Raw genomic sequence first — 19,087 nt, forward strand, 5'->3', positions numbered from 1 at the left:
GTAAGCAAGTAGGCAAATACTGCAATGAATGCAAAGGAGGGAACTGCCAAAACCACAACTGCGGATGCAACTGCAGTGGAGGAGGAAAATGCCAACCTGACCAATGTACATCTAATAACTGCCAATGTTGTAAAGATAAGGGTGGTACTATTTCGGCTGTTAATGCTTTCTTATCCCAAGGCTTAATGATAGTCTTGGCATTTACCGGAGACGGATACCTCAAGACTTATTCCAAGTATGAACATGATCGGAGTAAGTGGCCTACTAGGGATTCTGGGTTCTTTAAGTCCTTAGGATACTGGATAGGGAGTGGAAGAACATGACCATGAAAGCATTTAGTAGTAAATTCAAAGAAATAGCTCAAAAGGGAATTAATGTAGCCACACTGTTTTAATTTATAGAGCTTTGTAAACTATTAAACATTAAGCAAAAACCATACACATTAGAATATCGACTGGAGAGATCCACAATTTAGTATTGAAAATATGGCACTTTCAGCTCTATCCTATTACCAAGTAAACAATGTGCCATATTTTGGAGCATAGAATGTAACATTACAGACTTTCCCATCTAATCCATTAGTCCCTCTGCGGTTTCCCAGACTGACAAATTCCAAGTATCTTTCCATAAATCCAACATGAATGCTTTGTATTAAGATGTAAGGTATGATATAGCAAACAAAGTAATAAATTACGGCAAGATGTAGAGGGTTACATGCATGAATGTGACTAGAGATTTATCCATTGAAAGGTCTATAATGATCATCATAGTTGGTTGAAAAGGAGTTTTATAAATTAATTATAAGTTTTGCAATGAATCTCTTCTTCCACCAAACTACAAAGGCAATGGATGCCACTGCGCATATAATTCCAATGATAATTCCCGCTATAATACCTGCAGAAACTCCAACAGTATATTGATAACTGCCCTCCCTTTTAACCTCAAGCTTACTCTTTATCCCATATAGCTTGGTAAGATCATTCTTTGACTGGTAAAGTTTGGTGGTAAGAGAGGAACCATCTATTTTACCGGTTTGATCATAGAGAGGAATCCATCTAGATCCTCCGTCTTCCCTACTATAATATACGTATTTGTCCTGACCGTTCTTTTTCTCCAGTCTAACCATTAGAAGATTGTCAAGTTTAAAACCACCCTCATAGTACGCTGTTACACTTTGAAGAATAAAACTTTTATTTATGCCTTGTAGAGTGTCATTATTGTGTTTGACATCTCCAGCCACAAAATCTGTTTTACCTTTAACACTATGAACGAAACTAACGAAACCATCACCCAGATCCTTTCTTCCAACTTCAATTTGTTTACCTTCACCACCTCCAGGAAGATCAGAGTAGGTACCAGATACTCCATTATCAGCATTGGTTTGTCCAAGGTCTATTGTAACAGTCAGTAATTTAGCCCTTAGAAGCTTTAGTATTTTCCCCTTTTCATCTATACTCCCTGGTTTGTCCTTTTTTACTTCGGTCCAGTTATTAGAATCAATAGAGGCCCTCTCAAACCAACGTGATCCTAGGAGATAAATCAAGAGAGGGATTCCATCAGATCCGCTTGGATAGTGATATACATACACAATAGATATTGTATCAGTGAATTTTATTCCAGTCTGTTCCGTTACCTTATCCTGGAGTCCAGAAATATAGCCCGATCCAGAGGGAAGATAATGATAGTAACAGGAATAGTCAGTAGTAGCATAGTCAGTACCATACTTGTTTACTGTAATTGGCTTAGAACCACAACCTGGACAATTGTACTTTATATCTCGACTTGTATCATTCTTCTTAGAAATGTCAACAGTGTGGGCTTTGTTTCTTTTACAGTTCTGCTTATCCAATTTGTCCTTGAGAGTACTACCACTTATACCAGATTCAGTCTTCCAAGTATTACCATTACCAGTAATGTAATAATAAACTGAGGAACCTCCCTCTCCAAATTGAACAAGTAGTGGATTACTGAAAGTGTTATCTAACGACCAATAATATACGGTTACAATTTTACTATCTGTGATATTAGTATTAAATTCGTTCTTATTTAGCCCACTTTCTTTAATACCAGTGATCTTAGTTTCACTGTTATGTGGAGTATAGGTAAGTGTTATATATCCAGGAGTCCCAGAGAGTTTTTCAACTAGGGTTACATTGACCCTTTCTCTGGTAGAATCATCTTCGTAATGGTAGTTATTACTGTCATTTTCAGTTTTGAGGCCATTTTTAGGTGTTTTTCCAATATCAATAGTAACACCACTCATTTTCATTACTTGTCTTTAATCAAAGCCTGTTAGCATCAAAATTTCTGTAGATATACAAACTGTACACAGTAACCTATGGGGGTTTATAAAGCAATTTGTCCGTCATTTATAGTATCCCATGCATCCACAGTAAGCAGTTTTAAGAAGGTAATACTCATAAGGATCAGTACTAGTAATGTACATTGCTAGAATGTCCCATGGCCCATACTTGTCCACTCACCCAGTCCGTGGCAAAAATCTGCATGCAAGACTGGAACCCCAGCATATCCTCTTTAAATCCATAATTCACCTTTTGTAGCCTTTATAAATATCTTCCATAGATATATAACGTCTACATTCAATAAATAAGCCATATAAAATGTCTATAGACTTTACCATGACATTTATAGAGCCAAACTTTCTTGGCTGCCAAGGAGCCCACTTATCCAGAAATGTCTGCATTACTCATTTTGGGATGCCAATCACCGGTCCTTTTCCTAACAACTTCAATGCTCCATTATAATCGCTAAAGAGACTAGACTCCCAAATGGCAGGTATTCGGTAATGAGGTCCCGTATTGTCCTCAGGTAGATCATTTGTCTGCCGAATATGGAACATGGAATGGTCATTCTTCCTCAGGTTCCCATACTGGGCGTCTCGTAATGGTAGCTAATCATCTTCCAATGGTACTCTGTTTCCTTTTGGAGAAAGCCTTCATCCTTCATCTTCACTAGCCACCACAAGCTTCCATCATCCATAGTACATTTCATTCTTATTCATACTAAACTGCATTATTGTCCATATTATACTCTATTCTTTATGTCAAAGATTAGAAGCTCCAATGGTGTCTATACTCGCCAGTCCTTCACTTCACTACGGACAGTCTCCTATCCTGTTATTGTTGCATTATACAGCTCTATGCTGAGAATCTCACCATCATTCCTTCATTCACCTTGTTCATTCCATAGTGATACACTTCTTCATCCATCCTTATTCTAGAGACTCCCTACGGTCGTTCAGTACTCCTATCCTACCATAGTTTTATTATACAACTCGATGCTTAGTATCTCGTAACGGCTCCTTCAATAGTGATAAACTCCCTTATTAATTCCTATTCTATATAGTCCCTTTGGTCGTCCAGTAGTACCGCTAGTAGAATAAGAGAGTCTCTAAAGAGTCTCCTGATAAGTCTGAGAAAGACACTAATGGAGAAGCTCATAATGGTAACCTATTCCTCTACCAAACATTGGGAACACACAGGCTCCCATAGGTCGCCTATGCTCATATACTGCGTATATTCGCCATTACTACCTAGTCCCTGACGTCGGTAGGTCATTCCTCCTTCCGTTGCACTCCAGCAATGACCTTAATCCTACTCTTCTTTAGGCTCCCAGAGGTCGCCATGGAGCTCTCATCCTCCCTATGGTCGAATAGTCGCTCTGGCTCACTCTATTCGCTTCGCTCATATAGTCGCCCATTCCAGGTACCCTTGTCTTGTTTCATCCTGCCACATTCTAGGTACCCCTCCCTCTACACACCCATTTAGCTGCAACTGGCGGCAAAGTGGCCCCTTTTGCGTACACATCCGCCAGACAGGCGTACACCTGTCCATAATGTCCATATACTGCAGCTTGAGCATCAATTTAGCCCCTAAAATGCCGTTCTAGTCCCAGTGTGTACTTGGTCTAGGCCCCAGATGGGCGGAGCACCTCCCTGTACCCTGGTGGCCGCCAGAACCAAAATGGAGGCCCGTTTGGCGCTTTTGTTCCTTTCGCTCCTCGGTGTGGCAGTTTGCGAGGATTTCATGGAAAATGCAGTGGCTGGAAACGCTCCAGCAGTTTCTTCAGCGGGTCTTGTCCTTGACATTGAGAACCCGAACTTAAATGCAGTCGATTTGTTCAAAGGCGCTCTGGGATACCTCGGCTACCAGAGGTACACATCAAAGGATGGCCGCGCGTTCGTCGAGGTGCTCGCAGACGATGCCCAAATCTGGAGCGCCGGCAAAGACACGTCCGAGGCCACAGTCGTACATGTGTACCTCAAGGGGGAAGACCCGAGGCTCATGTACCTGGTCTCTAGGTGGGACACCGTCTCCAAGTACGAGTGCTTCGCCAGGGAAGGCAGGGAATGGATGAACATTACGCAGTCGGATTTTAATGAGAGACTTGATGCCCTCATTGATGCTGCGGAGGATGAAGTTGAGGGGTACATTGTGGACATTACAAATCCGCCAAAGAAGGCTCTGGAGATCATGGAGCCCTCCGAACAGGAGCCATTCTTGGTCATTAAACCTCTCCCAGGAACCAAGATCGTGGAGCTCGTCCAAGGGGAAGATGATATCTGGATTGGAGAAGGCGAGCTGTGCACTGCCGCCTCGTTTTTCGTCAAGAATAAAAAGCCAGTGCTGGCCCAGCTAACCCTCGAGAGACCAGACAACGAGACCGAGACGCTCTACTTTGAAAGGAGGATCTTTGGGTGGTACGAAATGACCCCCAAACTCTTTGAATTCAAGGTAGAAAGATTTAAACTAGCCGTAAAGGAGGATGACGACGGATTCATGACCGCCGCCGTATACACTGCAGTCCTTGCAGTGGTCTCTTTCACACTATTCTAGTCAACCCACGGTAATGCATTGTTTTGCATGAATGTGAGCTATGTACGTAGCGAAGCGGAGTACATGTCCCGAAGAATGAGGGATGCGAGCTACGGAGTAGTGAGCCGGAGCTACCGTAAGGGAACTCTTCCGTTTAGTAGGATTAAGGTCATTACTGGAGTACAACGGAAGGAAGAATGACCTACCGACGTCGAAGACTAGGGAGTTACTGCGAGTATACAGAGTATAGGAGCCTATGGGATCTCTTCACTGTCTCTATATGCTGGTATACAAGTGTCTTGATAGCTATCCTACCGTAGGAAGTCTCTAAAAGAATGATAGACAAATAACTACTGGCGAGATGATCACTATGGAATGAGTGTAACGAGTGGAATAGTGATGGCGAATATACGCAGTATATGAGCATAGGTGATCGTAGGGAACCTGTATATTCATCAGATTATTGTGACTATTTTAGCGTAGTGAGTAGAGTCATACGAGCTGTAGGGGTGACCAACGGAAGACTTTAATGAAGAATGTCTATCCTATACTGCACTGTCTAGAGAGGAGTATCTGTGAGGAGTCACTACTTGGCAGTATTTGTAGCAAGGTAGGGTTATCAGATGACAACCCAGATTTACTCATCTCATTAAACTTCCTACCATGGTCTTCGTCATCAATAGAGACCCACCTAGTACCATTCTTTCCTAGTATTTCCAGACCCTAGAGGCTCATCTAGCTCAGCTACTACGTAGTTAGCATTACGCTCATCTACCCGAGGTACAGGACCCTACCTTAAGTACCCACCAAGACAATAACATAAGCATGTGCTAAGCTTAGTCATACAAACAGTTCATCAGTAAATGCCTCAAGTTCAAAAGGCCTCACAGAGACTAAGTAACAAGTAGAGTATATAAAAGAATTTAACATTATTGCAATTAAGAAATAATAAAAAAAACTACATTACGTATCAACAAACTATTCATCTGGGGGCAAGTCACAAGTAACTAAAATAAACAAATGATCATCCTTATGAGCCAGCTTAGCTCTCATATCAAAAGTCAACAGTTTAGGAAGACTAGTATAAAGACCACGACAACCACATTTACACCAGTATCCAAAAGAACTCCAAAACCCATAACGTGAAGTAGGCCAACTGTCTCTATCAGACAACTGACAAACACTATGAGCATAACTCTTTATCATTGAATGTCTCCTCGGTATGAGTCCTCACAGTCCAGTAGTCTTGCCAGATTCTCCACTAGACTTCTTAATGCATGGACAAATGTCTAAGGATGAGTGAGCGAGCTTCAAAAAGCTCCCTAGTGGGCATCCATTAAACATGACAGATTTCAGGGCATGCATTAAAATTCCTCATCTGCATAGACAATGAGTAAGGCCTCAGACTTCCCTAAAACTTTGCATCTTACATTCTTGGTAAAGGAGGACTTAACACTCTTACAGGCCACCTTCATTCCACTCCCTATCCAGTATCCTAAGGACTTAAAGAACCCATAGTGTTTGGTGGGCCATTTACTCCTATCATGCTCATACTTGGAATAGGTCTTAAGGTATCCGTCTCCAGTAAAGGCCAAGACTATCATTAAACCTTGGGATAAAAAGGCATTAAAAGAGGAAACAGTGCCTCCATGTGCACCAGCCCCTGCATATGACACCGCTTTAAGTCCTTCCTCACAAAACTTTAAGGTCACAGTAATAGCTCCAACCTTTAAACCACTGCTCCTAATGTAACGTGCCACTCCACTACCTGGATAATGAAGTACATAAAGACACAAGACCATTGCAGTAATGTGTGGAATTGCCAGAATCCAAGCAGCATGCCATCCAGTATTACCTTTACTCCAATCTTTATCTGGACCTGGACCACTTTCACCTTTGCATAAAGCTGCAATGATAATGCCAGGGACGGCGCTCATGAAGAGAACCACCAGGTCAATAGTGTAGCCAGTGCTAACATCTGTCAACTTATAGGGAGCTATAGCAGGATAAAAGGCATAGATGCCGCCCATTCCAACCATTCCCATGAGAATTGGAGATATAACAGCGGTACCTCCACCATTTCCAGTAGCAGCTTGTTCAAGAGGAGGTGGACCTGGTGGATATGCAGCAATCCAGAGACCGGCTGATACTGCTGATATCAATATTGCTATAACAAGCTGCCAAACAATGATCCAGTAACTAACGTTTGACCACTGATACCTTTCAGCCAACTTAGTGAAGACATAGTAGTAAATGCAAACCTGAATACCAGAGAGAGGAATTCCCATATTGAAAAGAGAAGCATTTGCGCTTCCCACGTTCATTACACAGGCCACATTCAGTCCATAGATAAATGAGACTAACACGATAGTCCAATAGTAGAAAGTGAGATTACCCTGTTCTCCTCCAGAAGTGAATGCGATAAGGAGTATAATGAAGGAAAGACACAATGCAGCATTAGTAAATATGGCAAAGTACTTAGAATTATTCTTAAACCAGTTACCTGTCCATGTTAGAGCATTTATAAGAAAAATGCCAGTAAACGTTGCCAGTTCCATAGGATTATGGACCATGTTAATGAACGAACTGGCATACTGCTGCGGAATTTTAAATCTGTCAAGTGCAAACTTTGCTCCAGTTAAAGCCACACGGAGAGACTGCAAGAGAGTCAGACCTGCCATAAACATGGCGCCTTTCTGAATGGGAGCATTCTGACCTCCCATCTGTCATCTTGTGATCTTACCTGTCGTTCACACCATTATATACCATATCCTTGGCTATAAGTTGAAGATACTCCTCCATTCTCTACTCGAGAGTTTAGTGTTCCAGTATTCCTCATTTCAAGATGCATGTTGAAGTAGCTCACATCCTTCAAGGTTTCATAGACGGAGTGTAGAGTTGCTTGGAATGAGTAGGTGATGTTATGAGAATGCAATAATGAGGAAGAATCAATGTATAAATGGACATTTAATCACACTATATCCCCTCATTCCATATTGATTTATTATCAACTAACCTTGTGCTTATGGATTGTGACTTGAATGACCAGGATGAGCCCGTGGGTACCTCCACAGTCATGTTCTCACTCATCATCTCCACATTGGCATCCACGAACCTAAATGTTATGCCATACTTTGCCTGAAAGGATCAAAACTTACGAGTGTAATGAATGGTGCATTGTTATATGGGATGAGGAATGGCAAACGCATGTGAGCTGTCCGACAATAGGGAGTGTAGGAGCTTGTCTATTCCTCTAGGTAATCGTCACTAGAAAAGTCATGCACTTCCAATGAACGGAGAGATACTACCCGATGCTAGGCATGTAGTCATGACTAATTTATTCCTCTATAAAACCTTATGAATACAGAGGCTCCTATACACTGTTAGACATCCCATAGTGATCATTTAGGCTCCTGTTAGTCGCTCATTCTTCGGGACATCTCTATACCCCCTCCGATGCTTACCTATACCGAGTATTGTGAATAGACAGGTTCCTATATTTGCTACAGTCATTGTTTCTTATACTCATCCACCAAACCTCGTGAATGTACATACTCGTATCCTTCTGCCAGTACAAGAATGTGATTAATACCGACACCTATACTGAGAATATGATGAATACACAGGCTCCCTACTATCGCCTATGCTCATATACTGCGTATATTCGCAGTAACTCCCTAGTCTATCTTTTCTCTAGAGACTCCCTACGGTAGTATAGTACTCCTTACAGTCGTACTTGCACAGTGAGGAAACCTACTGGCAGGAAGAGCTTCTTTCAGTTGCTCATCTCTCTTCATGCTGCACATTCCGGCCGCTATAGCCCACATACCGTGAAAGTTAAAACTTAGACAGGCAGGTTCTTTTGCCTCTTGAGGATATAATCTACAGCATGTTTGATTCCCGGAAGCTCGAGTACAAACGCCAGGGGTGTGACCTTGACGTAGGAGACAACGTTTGGTATAAACGCCTCAAACAGGAGGTAGAGTCCGCCTGTTTGCACAGCGAGTCCGACGAGTGTACGATTGACGAGAATGGCCAGAAATCCCGTTAAAAAAACCAGAGTGCCCCTTTTGTTCCGATTTAAAAAAAAGGAGACGAACTTGTTCGAACCCAAAAGGAAATAAAAGCCCGAAATTAGAACCACATTCGAAATTGAGAGCAAAATACGATCGAAAAAGAACAAAAAGCCCAAAAAACCGACAAAGGAACCCAAACCTAAAAGGGGCAGTCCTATGCTGGCCCTGCCTCTCATTCTACCTACGCGAAGGAGAAAACGTGAAGATTTTCACGTCATAGCCACTAACCGTTACCGTGCAACTCACCAACCTCCGCGCCACAATAAAATATTCATAGTGTGTAACGCCGCTAGAACCGCGTGGCAAACTCACCAGAGGCAGATCCCAGCGGACTCATTTGTTTATCCTAATGGCTCACCGGAATGTAAGGGAGTCTATACCAACCGAAAGGTGGTGGCTTTGCCGCCAGTAGAGCCCCTGGAACGACCGGGCGGCCACAAAGGGTGTGTGTGACCAGGGGTACCTAGAATGGTGTCTAGGGAGGAAAATTGGTGACCGTAGGCTTTAGCCGGAGGGAGCCTGAGCGACCTCTGGGAGCTCTTCCGTCTAGTAGGATTCTCACTGTGCAAGTACGACTGTAAGGAGTACTGAAACAGGTGACCTACCGACGTCCAAGACTAGGTAGTAGATCACTATGGAATGAGTGTAACGAGTGGAATAGTGATGCGAATTCATCCTCAGATGAATGAGGTACCATTATGGTATGCCAAGCCTCGAGTTGCGTAATGCGACAATAGCAGGATAGGGGTTTCTAATACAGTTTGGCATGAATAAGAATGAGAATCTGGTATGGAGTAAGTATTGGTAAGCAGAACGGTAAATACTGCAATGACACCAGTTGTAATACCAAAGGATCCAACTGTGGATGTGGAGGAGGTCCCGGAGCTTGTAATCCTAGAAACTGTAAAGGACCTAACTGCCAATGCTGTAAAGATAGGGAGGGTACTATCTCCTCTGTTAATGCCTTTTTATCCCAAGGTTTAATGATAGTCTTGGCCTTTACTGGAGATGGTTATTTAAAGACCTACTCCAAGTATGAGAATGATAGGAGTAAATGGCCTACTGACCGGTACTATCTGAAAAGAATCTAGGGAAGCTTTATGGCGACCAGAGGGAACTTGTGTATTCATCGGATTATTCTGAGTGAAAGAAGGATTTTTAGTGGTGGAGATCTGTGGAAAGGAGCTACTGGGCCAATTAGACAGCTTTACTGGCGGATGGAGTGACGGGCTTTGCCCTGAGCTGCTGATACGTTTGCCAAAACTTTAGTCACAACCAAAGTAAAAGTCTATAAATAGTCCATTAATGGCGGAAAACTGTCTGTAGACAGACCCTAGGGTGTTGCCAGACAAACTATGAGGGAGTACAAGTCCATAGCATAAACTCTTGCTGGCCTACCGTATGACGCTCTCTTGACCCTCAAACATCTCTTTACAACATTGCACACCTAAAGCATGCGTGGATACTCGCTGGAAGAAATGGGCGTGACGGGAATAACCCATTGACGTTTGTGGCTAACTGGCACCAAGTTTCCGCCTCTAATCCCCGGCATTTTGAGCTCAATCACGACTTACAAAGCCTATAAACACTCCTCAAAACGGTATGGCTACAAAAACGACACATTTACACCTGTACTCATCTCCACAATCTGCATGCACTCTACTCCTGGCTGTCCTCCACATAATAACTGTGGTGGTCCCTAAAAATCTCTAGTCAGACCTCATTCTCTTTTCTCAAGCGATAAATTCTCAAGAAGGTAAAATGATCGTGTTTACCCTTAAGTTACCCATTTTACTCGCAATTCTTGCGTCATTCAAGGGTGCCATTGCGCCACCTACAACGGAGAGGAATAGAAATAACAAGGATAAAATCCTGATAGATCTCAACATATCCGGGTCAAGGACAGCCAGAATTGAAGTTATTCCGTCCATGAAATTTCCCTGCGGTACCAACTACACCGTTAGAAGAAATGCCAGACACACCCACATAATCGGCAATGTGAGGGACAATGACGAGCTCATAATATCGGGAGACCCTACTGCCATGAGTCGCTACGTCCTAAATGTGCGCGGGGAACGTGGCTTCAGATACGTCAAGGTAATTACGAGGTATAGAGTAGCCTGTAGCTACACCACCCACATTAAGGAGTTTTGGCGAGAATCCATAAACGACATGTACAAGGACGTCCAAAGGGAACCAATGACATTGAACATTCTTGAACAAACTGGCGATGAATACATCAGTGCGAGACTGATCGCTTTAGAAAATCCCCAAGAGGAAGAAGATGCTGAAAGTCTCTCAAGTCCGCTACACGTTCCTGCGGTGTACGATATCAGGCCTCAATACAGGCTACACTATTTTATTGGTATGGTAAAGTACGGTGAATATACTGTGGATAACCAAATCCAGGGATTAGTCGAGAGACGGGTCATCTGGGAAGGGAGGCTTGGCGATCCCAAAATAACAGTCATCTCACTCTACAAGGACGGAGATGAAACGGAAGCAGTGTACAAGTTTGGATTTACCGAAGACCAGTTTAAACTCTTGGACTACAAGAGGAAGTTTATAGAGCTGTACGAATGAGTTCCGGTTTTATTCCCAGGGAGTAATTATTGTTTTCTATCCATATCCGTTGTTTTAAAGGAAGGGTAGCCTCTCTGACGGAATGCTGGCCGTGCATTTACTGGGAACGTTCGCGAAATTGTCCCCTGAATGGACCCATTGCTCTCAAACATGCAACTCGGTAGAACGCATTAGGTCGACATTATGCAGGAATGGTCGAAGATTCGGCAAGAATAATGGTGTTTATAATTGGATAAGAGTATATCAAAAAACACTAAATGGCTATTATCGCCATAATCATACTGTAATGGCCTCCTTCTAGAGTTTTACCGGGTGTGCGAGTCCGGTCGAATGGAGCACTTGGAGGAGTGATAATCGCCTCTATTTTGGTAAACAGGCTCCGGAAGACGTGCACTTTTACTCGACAAAATATTTAAAGGGTAAACCTTGTCACCTACAGATAAACTTTCAGCTCCTCGTTACATGGTAGAGTTCATGTTCCGCCAATTCTTCGTTCCAGATACCGCATTCGTTCCTCTATTCTCGGTATTCCTAGAGTTATATTACGCTTTATAGTCCTTATTCCTGGTCTTGAACCTCTAAGTCGTAGAGGCTACACATCTGCCACCTCTTGGCAATCTCCATCAATTTGATCTCCAGAAGAATGAGATGAGAGTGGCACAGAGATGATGCGTTAGGATATGGGAATATTAGCCCATAGCCTCTTTATTCCCTCTGAAAGTATCGAGAATCTTCCTTTAGTTATGGGGAGTCAACAGGAAGAGTTTAAAAGTGGCCAGGAATAGAGGAATTTTGTAGATTTATAGCGATAATCCAAAACTTTGCAACACAATCTGTGATGTAAAGTCTCTGGTTAGCTCTAGTTACACTTGTAGAGGCTACATAATTGAGCTCTGACCAGCACTCATTCACAGTTGATTGAAAAGAGAAGATAATCGTCTTCTTCCCGGTACTAAAAGGTACACAGTTGTGAATTGTTCATCTGGATTTGGGGAAATAAGCGACTTCCGGATCAAAGTTATCCGACAGCTAGAGGCGCTTTACCGATGGTCTTGTAAGGGAGAAGGATTTGCAGTAGGTATCACAGAAGGGCTAATGAAGAACATTTATGGTCATGTTTAATGAGATGCTAAGGTAGATAGACTTGAAGTTTGCAAGAGACCCTGGTTTTGGCTCCTAGAGAATGTAATGGTAGAGGAAGAAGAGCGATCTCTACGGCTATCAAGTTTGCACAGGTCCTCTATACCTACTAGCTACCTAATGGTTACCCTAATGCCTGAGAAGACCACACCGATGAAGATATAGACCCTGGCCTGTACCATTCAAAGATGGCAAAAGAGGAAGAAAGGAGGGACAGTCTCTTCTTTGACTCTCTCACCTACTTTTTGGTGGGACTGAGTGTTGCTCTGATCTACTCCTTTGCGGACAATGACCACTTTATGTTCTACAAGGTGTTCAGAGAGGCTGGAATCCATGTAGACTTTCCACACTACTACACTCGTCAACTGGTTGTGTTTTGGGGATTCGTAGCCTCGTTCACGTTCATGTTTGTCGGAGTGTTTAACAAGAAGATATGCACATTTGTGGGTTGGCTGATGCCCCTCTCGTACCTCTACATCACTTCCAAGGTTACAGAGTATGGAAGTGTCAAGTTTGGGACTGGCATGCTTCGTGCCATTGCACTTACTTCCATAGTCTCCCACATCTTTCAGACCTGCTTCGTATTCCAAATCTTTGAGGAGACTGAGGGCTTGTGCCAGAGAATACTGAGCTTTGTTGGAGGCTACTTTTTGGGATACCCAGTGGTGACTAGACTCCTCCTCAGAAGAGTCTTGGTGGATGGAATGATGGATAGTGCCTCCATAGGAGACGACCTCTTCCACTTTTGCACAACACTCTTCTTCATAACGTTTACCATGGCTGCATGTCTGACTTACCTCTTTTATGGTATGACTGGGGGTATGGATACTCATTATTGGCTACCAGCCTTTTCCCCGTCAATGGGAGACAAGATAAGTCTAGGCACCTGTGTCTACCTTTGGATTCTCAACCCGGTTTGTATAAGCATACTACCTCAGACCTTGATGGAACAGTCAGAGTACCACAACCACGTCTTTATTCAGAGAGTGTCCTTTGCAATAGCTCTACTGGCTATACCCTCAGTAGTGGGCTCAATGGACGTCTCAATGCGCTGTATACTGACTCTGTGGAAGAAGAGGACTCTGAGGTATCTGGAGGGTCTAAAGGCTGCCATAATGGTCTCTGAGGAACTGAATGAGATGGTTGAGGAGGATGGAAGGGAGGAGTCTCCACTCTCTATAGTCTACAACAGTTCAGACATTAAAGTGCCCTCTCACATTTACACTTGGTCCTCTATAAACTGTGACTCTTTCAGTGACTGGGAACACAGAGACGTTGAGACCAGAGACTCCATTCTCTCGGCAATCCTTATCCTGGACCTGCTAATCAAGTTGGAGAATACTCTAGAGTTGGGACTTGTTGAAGACATTCTAAAGCTATACTGCTCTTCCAAGACTAAAGATCCACTCGTTACCTGCACAGTGCTTCTGACTGACAATAAGCAGGTCCTCCTCACCGTCCTGTCGAGGTCCATGGGAATGTCAAAGGGGCTCCTCACTCAGGTCGAGAAGATACCCAATTGCTATAATGGAGGTTTTGGTGGAGATAACTCCGAACGTTGCTGTTTCAAGAAAAATGTCTGTGAGAGTGCCTCTACCAATACTGTCTCCGGTGATACCTCTGCTAAGGATAAAACCTGTGACTGTTGTTGTCCAGTGTCAATCTCTGAGATTAGGACCTTTGTGACTGAATCTGTTACTTCAACTGAGGAAAGCATCTGCACAATGGTGGCTAAGATAAATGCTGATGCAATACTATCATCCATGGAAGCCTCTGATCTAACACTTGACTCCGCAAAAGTCTGTGTAGCAGTACTAAAGGCCTACTATCAAAGCTGTATCTGGCTTCTCATCTCAATACTCTGCATAGAGGAGGCTATCCTACTCGCTATTTGGTTCTGCAGACTCTGTGAGTTGTACAAGGGCATTTGTGAGAGCATTGATAAGATAAAGACATGTGGATGTATAAGTAAGTCTACAGAAAATACTGCTGTAACCATAAAGACATGTTCTGTGACAACACTGGAGAACTTTGACGACTGTGACTGTCTCTGCATAATTTCTCACTATGGCATCAAGGCAGTTACAGAGGCTATAATAACCAGACTTCACTGTTTGAGGACAGAACTTGTTACCAGATCTAATACTACATGCACATTTCAAAAGGTAGAAACCTCTGATTTGGCTTCTGAGGCATACTTGTTGGACTCCATCAAGGCAGCTATCATACTATTGTCCGGTCTTGACAGTGTCTACAAGTTCATAGTAGATACATTTAAAGGAGCATGCTGGTGTTGTCGCAAGGACAAGGCTCCTCTGTATCCAGCCGTACTCTCATGTTTGCTTGTCTGCTATAGACTTTGTTCCAGACTCTTCCGAGATGCTTCTGAAGGCACTAAAATCTTGGAGGATACACTGCTATGGTACAAGTGTATATTTATGGCTAAGAAGGATATGAGTGATAGCACTAAATGTATAGTTGATGTGCCTAAGAAAGAGAATGAAGTCAATAAGGCAGAGGGATGTCTGAAAGAAACTAAGAACCTGAAGTTGACAATCACTTCATTTGAGACATTCGTAAAGAGTGCACAAACTTCTTTATCCTATTTCTATAGCCTAAATAGTACAGATGGTGAAGGATATGCCGTTTACTATAATTTAGATGTGGACAAGACTAATAAAGCAGTAAAATACCTTTCTAAGTTAGCAATGACAGATAACAAGAATTACACTCTTTCATCAAAAAATCTAGTCCTGCAGGAAGGAATGTCTAAATCTGGTTTCATGTCTAGAAGTAGTTTCTGCATGAATAGACAAAAGGCTAATTTAGAAGATCAGAAAGAACAAGAACCACACTGTAAATGTTGTAGTAGTAAAGACGATGGAATTTGTGATAAGTGCGAAAAGGATGAATCATGTAAGGATTGCAAGGACTGCAAGTGTGAATGTAAATGCGAGTGTCCTGATAAGGGATGTCAATGTGCGAAAACAGAAGAGAAGTGTACTAGTATAAGCGTATTTGATCGTCTATCAAAAGTTATAGGGTGTAAATGTAGCTGTGAAAAAGAGGAAAAGAAATGCTCCGATTGTTTTAATAAACTATGCAGTAGTCTGTCTGAGTTAAGTACTAAAATAAAAGGTGTTGCTGAGGGAACAAAGGAGGAGAAAAAATGTGAACACAAGGAAGAATGTAAAGGACTCTCTTGTCAGACTAAAAGATTCTCACTTTTTTTGAGTTTATGCATGAAACATCTTAGCGAAAGTTCAAATTGTAGTTGTAACCCCAAATCCTGTTGGTGTTGTCCTAGCAAAACAAAATGTCTAGCAGATGAATCAATTTGTGGAATATCTTATACACTGCAAAAATGGTTTGCTTGTTCTAGTTGCACCTGTATCTATAGAAACTCTTCCGATATGTTAGATTCAGCACTTAACTTGGTTGCTAGTACAGTTGATGCTAGTTTTGGTATTATTGGTGCCTTTTTTGGTTCAGTAGGATCTTTTTTTGGCATAAATGGAGGATTCAAATATGGTCTATGCAAATGTCTAGTTAAGGTCCTAAAATGTGTTTACAAAGAATTAAAATGCACTGGAACTAAATGTGTATGTTGCCCTTGTTGTAAGAAAAATGGAGATCTGCTTAAGTGTAAATGTAAATGTCCAGATACACAAGGTCCATGTAAATGTGACTGTAAGTGCAAGTGCACCGGTAACGGAGACTGTTGTGTGGATGGAAAAGAGTGTGAATGTGAATGCACATGTGAACTATGTTGGAAGAGGCTTTTCAGATGCTTCGTGATTTGCGGATTTAGTTGTGGAGAGAACTGTAAATCTGGAGGGGAAAATTGTTGTAAATGCTGTTGTACAAAGACAGGACAAGAGCAATGTAAATGTAATGAGAAGACTACAGGTGATCATAAAAACTGCACTAACAAATGTGAAAAGTGCCTACTTTGTATGTATACACAGAACATGTTCTTTTGTGAAACATGTTGCTCTGAATCTTCATCTTCATCTCAATCCCAGTCCACTGCTATTTCCTGCAAATGTAACTGTAAAGAAGGTGGAGGTGGGAAGTGTTGTTGTGAAGCTATCACTGAAGAGAAGAAGAAAGAGGAAGAGAAAACATGCTTAAAACTGGACTGTTGCTGTGGAGACAGACTTGGATGCTCCATTGATAAGATTACCTGTCTCCTTAAATGCATGGAAAAGGAACTCCCAACTTTATACTGCATAGCCAGCAAACTTGACTGTCAACTGTTCCAGTTTTGTGAGCAACTGTGCAGCGTTTTGGACACTCTTGAGGATGTAAAGTATGTACTGACAAAGGCCACCGATATAGCAGAATGTAGGATCAAAAAGGTTCAATGCATGATAGGCTGTTACAGAGCCAAGTTTAAATCACTAGAGGAACAAATAAAATATATAGACCAAAAGGATGAAATGTATCCAAGGGTTGTGGACCTTGTCAAGAAGACTGGAAAGTTTGCTGTGCTAGTAACATCCTACTCTCCAGAAATTGAGGCTACTTATATGAAGACTGATTTCCATAGTGAACTACTCAAGGCTACCACCCAGAATCTGGCAGAAGTAGCTATGTGTGTAAAGACTACCAGTCAATTAGCTGCCTCAACAGGTCGTAGCAGAGTGGCTTTACTGGCTGACTCCAAGACTGTCCAAGTGGATGCTCCCAACAAGAGTGACAAGGATAACTCTTCCATTCTAAAGGAGTATCTATTCATCGTCTGTAGGATCATCTTTCTTCTACTGAGGTTCCAGATTATCGACCCTAATAGCCTCTGGCTTGTGAAGGTACTCACCGTCTCATTCAGCATTCTCTCCGCTGTTTACCTCAATCTCCTCATCACTGAGCTTTCTAGCGACCTTGGCAAGCACACTGGATACTTGATCAACCTCATGCTTCTCTGTGGAGTTGGGACAAACTTTATCTACTCCTGGCTGTTCCACCTGTTTGACTACGTCAGCATAGTCTACCCCTTTGGCAACATTGTCTCTAAACTGGAGACCTCAAACCCCTCAGTGGACTATGGCAAGTCTCGGTACAGCATGTTTATTAGTCTGATATCCTCTCTCAGGACTGAGTTTAACAGCATCTTTGGCATATTCTCAGACCTGGACACCACTAGTTCTTACTCTGGTATTAGACAGAACGTCTACCCATTCAGCACAATGTCAAAGAGTCTCATCAGCTCATTCAGAGGCACTCTTGACTTTACTCCTATACTCAATGGTCCAAACAGAAGTGTCTCTGCCATCATGGATCACATCTCATTCACTCTACTTGGATGCCACTCGGATGACCTCCTGACAAAGTCTAGTGGTTACTTTGGTGACTTGAACAGGGAGATGCTTTGGCACTCTTGGTACGCCAACACTGTGATCACTGACACCACTCTCTTTTACTACTACCTCAGACGCTCCATCCTGTTTGAGATGAGTGAGATTGTCCGTCTGAGACCAGTTGACAAGCCATTCTCAAGGGGATTCACCAACTCTAGACAACTGTGGAAACACTTTGGCAAGATCCAAGTAGACCTCTCCTTCAACGCCTCTCTCAATAGTCCCGAAATTGAGATACCGAGGAGCAGACACCAGTTGAACCTCTTGAGGGAGAGACTCTACCAGGAGTATAGACAAAAGTGGCTGGTATACCAACTCAGGGCTACAAAGTCTCTTGTGAATGTACCTTTGGATGAACATAGCAGTAGTGAAGACCTGCCATTTTTGTACATTAAGGAGCTGGACACAGTACAACTGACTGCAAACTCCCTTGACAAACTGGATAAAAAGTACTCTGACGTCTACAGAGGTACCAAGATAAACACTTGCAAGATTCTCAAAAAGGAGATCAAGACTTGGAGGAGCTCTAAACTCGGCTTTTGTGAAACTCTGTCTGATGAGGGCGAGTGCAAGAGGGCTGTGAATACCGCAGTAAAGTCCCTTGAGGGATTCTTTGACACTTGTGAAGACCATAAACCTGTAAAGGACATGATAGAGTACATTACCTCCACAGACTATTACTCCACCTACACTCATGGCGACTCCGACCTTGACACTGACCACAAGATGGCACTCTTCGACTTGACATTCCACCAAGATGGACTGGAAAACAACTATCGCATATTTAAAGGGTTCAAGAACTCAATTTCTCATACTCTTGACCACCAACTGGAGATCGCCAAGAGGAACAAGACAACCTCCCTCATCCCTCTTGGCATATACACACTTCACTATGGACTCCAGATATCGCATCATACACTTGAACAGATTGAAAAGGGTACTTTTGTTAAATAATGTAGTGATTTTTAACCCAATGGGTATTTTACCATTGATTTTAAATGGTTGTCTGTTTTACAGTTTATTCTTTGAGGTGTTTCTTAGCCAGATACTCGAGTAGATGGAGAATTTTGTGTTTCCAGGAATGTTTCTAGGG

At 42.6% G+C, this 19,087-nt stretch overlaps 7 protein-coding genes across 7 annotated transcripts; 4 read left to right on the plus strand and 3 right to left on the minus strand.

Moving 5' to 3' along the window:
* Positions 1–24: 24 nt before the first annotated feature.
* On the plus strand, positions 25–394 carry BEWA_003850 (hypothetical protein; the record flags this gene model as incomplete). The annotated part of the gene is made up of 2 exons (XM_004830586.1): positions 25–158; positions 295–394. 2 exons carry the CDS (start codon positions 25–27, stop codon positions 392–394), a joined length of 234 nt encoding a protein of 77 aa, XP_004830643.1.
* A 393-nt stretch (positions 395–787) lies between these two features.
* Positions 788–2,263, minus strand: BEWA_003860 (hypothetical protein; the record flags this gene model as incomplete). Its single annotated transcript, XM_004830587.1, has 1 exon — positions 788–2,263. One exon carries the CDS (start codon positions 2,261–2,263, stop codon positions 788–790), a length of 1,476 nt encoding a protein of 491 aa, XP_004830644.1.
* Positions 2,264–3,967: 1,704 nt separating this feature from the next.
* On the plus strand, positions 3,968–4,856 carry BEWA_003870 (signal peptide-containing protein; the record flags this gene model as incomplete). Its single annotated transcript, XM_004830588.1, has 1 exon — positions 3,968–4,856. The coding sequence occupies exon 1, from the start codon at positions 3,984–3,986 to the stop codon at positions 4,854–4,856; it is 873 nt and encodes a 290-aa protein (XP_004830645.1). The 5' UTR covers positions 3,968–3,983.
* Positions 4,857–6,199: 1,343 nt separating this feature from the next.
* Positions 6,200–7,558, minus strand: BEWA_003880 (hypothetical protein; the record flags this gene model as incomplete). Its single annotated transcript, XM_004830589.1, has 1 exon — positions 6,200–7,558. The coding sequence occupies one exon, from the start codon at positions 7,556–7,558 to the stop codon at positions 6,200–6,202; it is 1,359 nt and encodes a 452-aa protein (XP_004830646.1).
* Positions 7,559–8,679: 1,121 nt separating this feature from the next.
* BEWA_003890 (Got1-like family member protein) lies at positions 8,680–9,087 on the minus strand (the record flags this gene model as incomplete). The annotated part of the gene is made up of 1 exon (XM_004830590.1): positions 8,680–9,087. One exon carries the CDS (start codon positions 9,085–9,087, stop codon positions 8,680–8,682), a length of 408 nt encoding a protein of 135 aa, XP_004830647.1.
* Positions 9,088–10,672: 1,585 nt separating this feature from the next.
* On the plus strand, positions 10,673–11,494 carry BEWA_003900 (signal peptide-containing protein; the record flags this gene model as incomplete). The annotated part of the gene is made up of 1 exon (XM_004830591.1): positions 10,673–11,494. The coding sequence occupies one exon, from the start codon at positions 10,673–10,675 to the stop codon at positions 11,492–11,494; it is 822 nt and encodes a 273-aa protein (XP_004830648.1).
* A 1,328-nt stretch (positions 11,495–12,822) lies between these two features.
* Positions 12,823–18,948, plus strand: BEWA_003910 (hypothetical protein; the record flags this gene model as incomplete). The annotated part of the gene is made up of 1 exon (XM_004830592.1): positions 12,823–18,948. One exon carries the CDS (start codon positions 12,823–12,825, stop codon positions 18,946–18,948), a length of 6,126 nt encoding a protein of 2,041 aa, XP_004830649.1.
* Between the last annotated feature and the right edge of the window lie 139 nt (positions 18,949–19,087).

The sequence above is a fragment of the Theileria equi genome, chromosome 3 (genome assembly GCF_000342415.1).
Source record: "Theileria equi strain WA chromosome 3, complete sequence".
In the NCBI taxonomy this organism is placed as follows: Eukaryota; Apicomplexa; class Aconoidasida; order Piroplasmida; family Theileriidae; genus Theileria; species Theileria equi.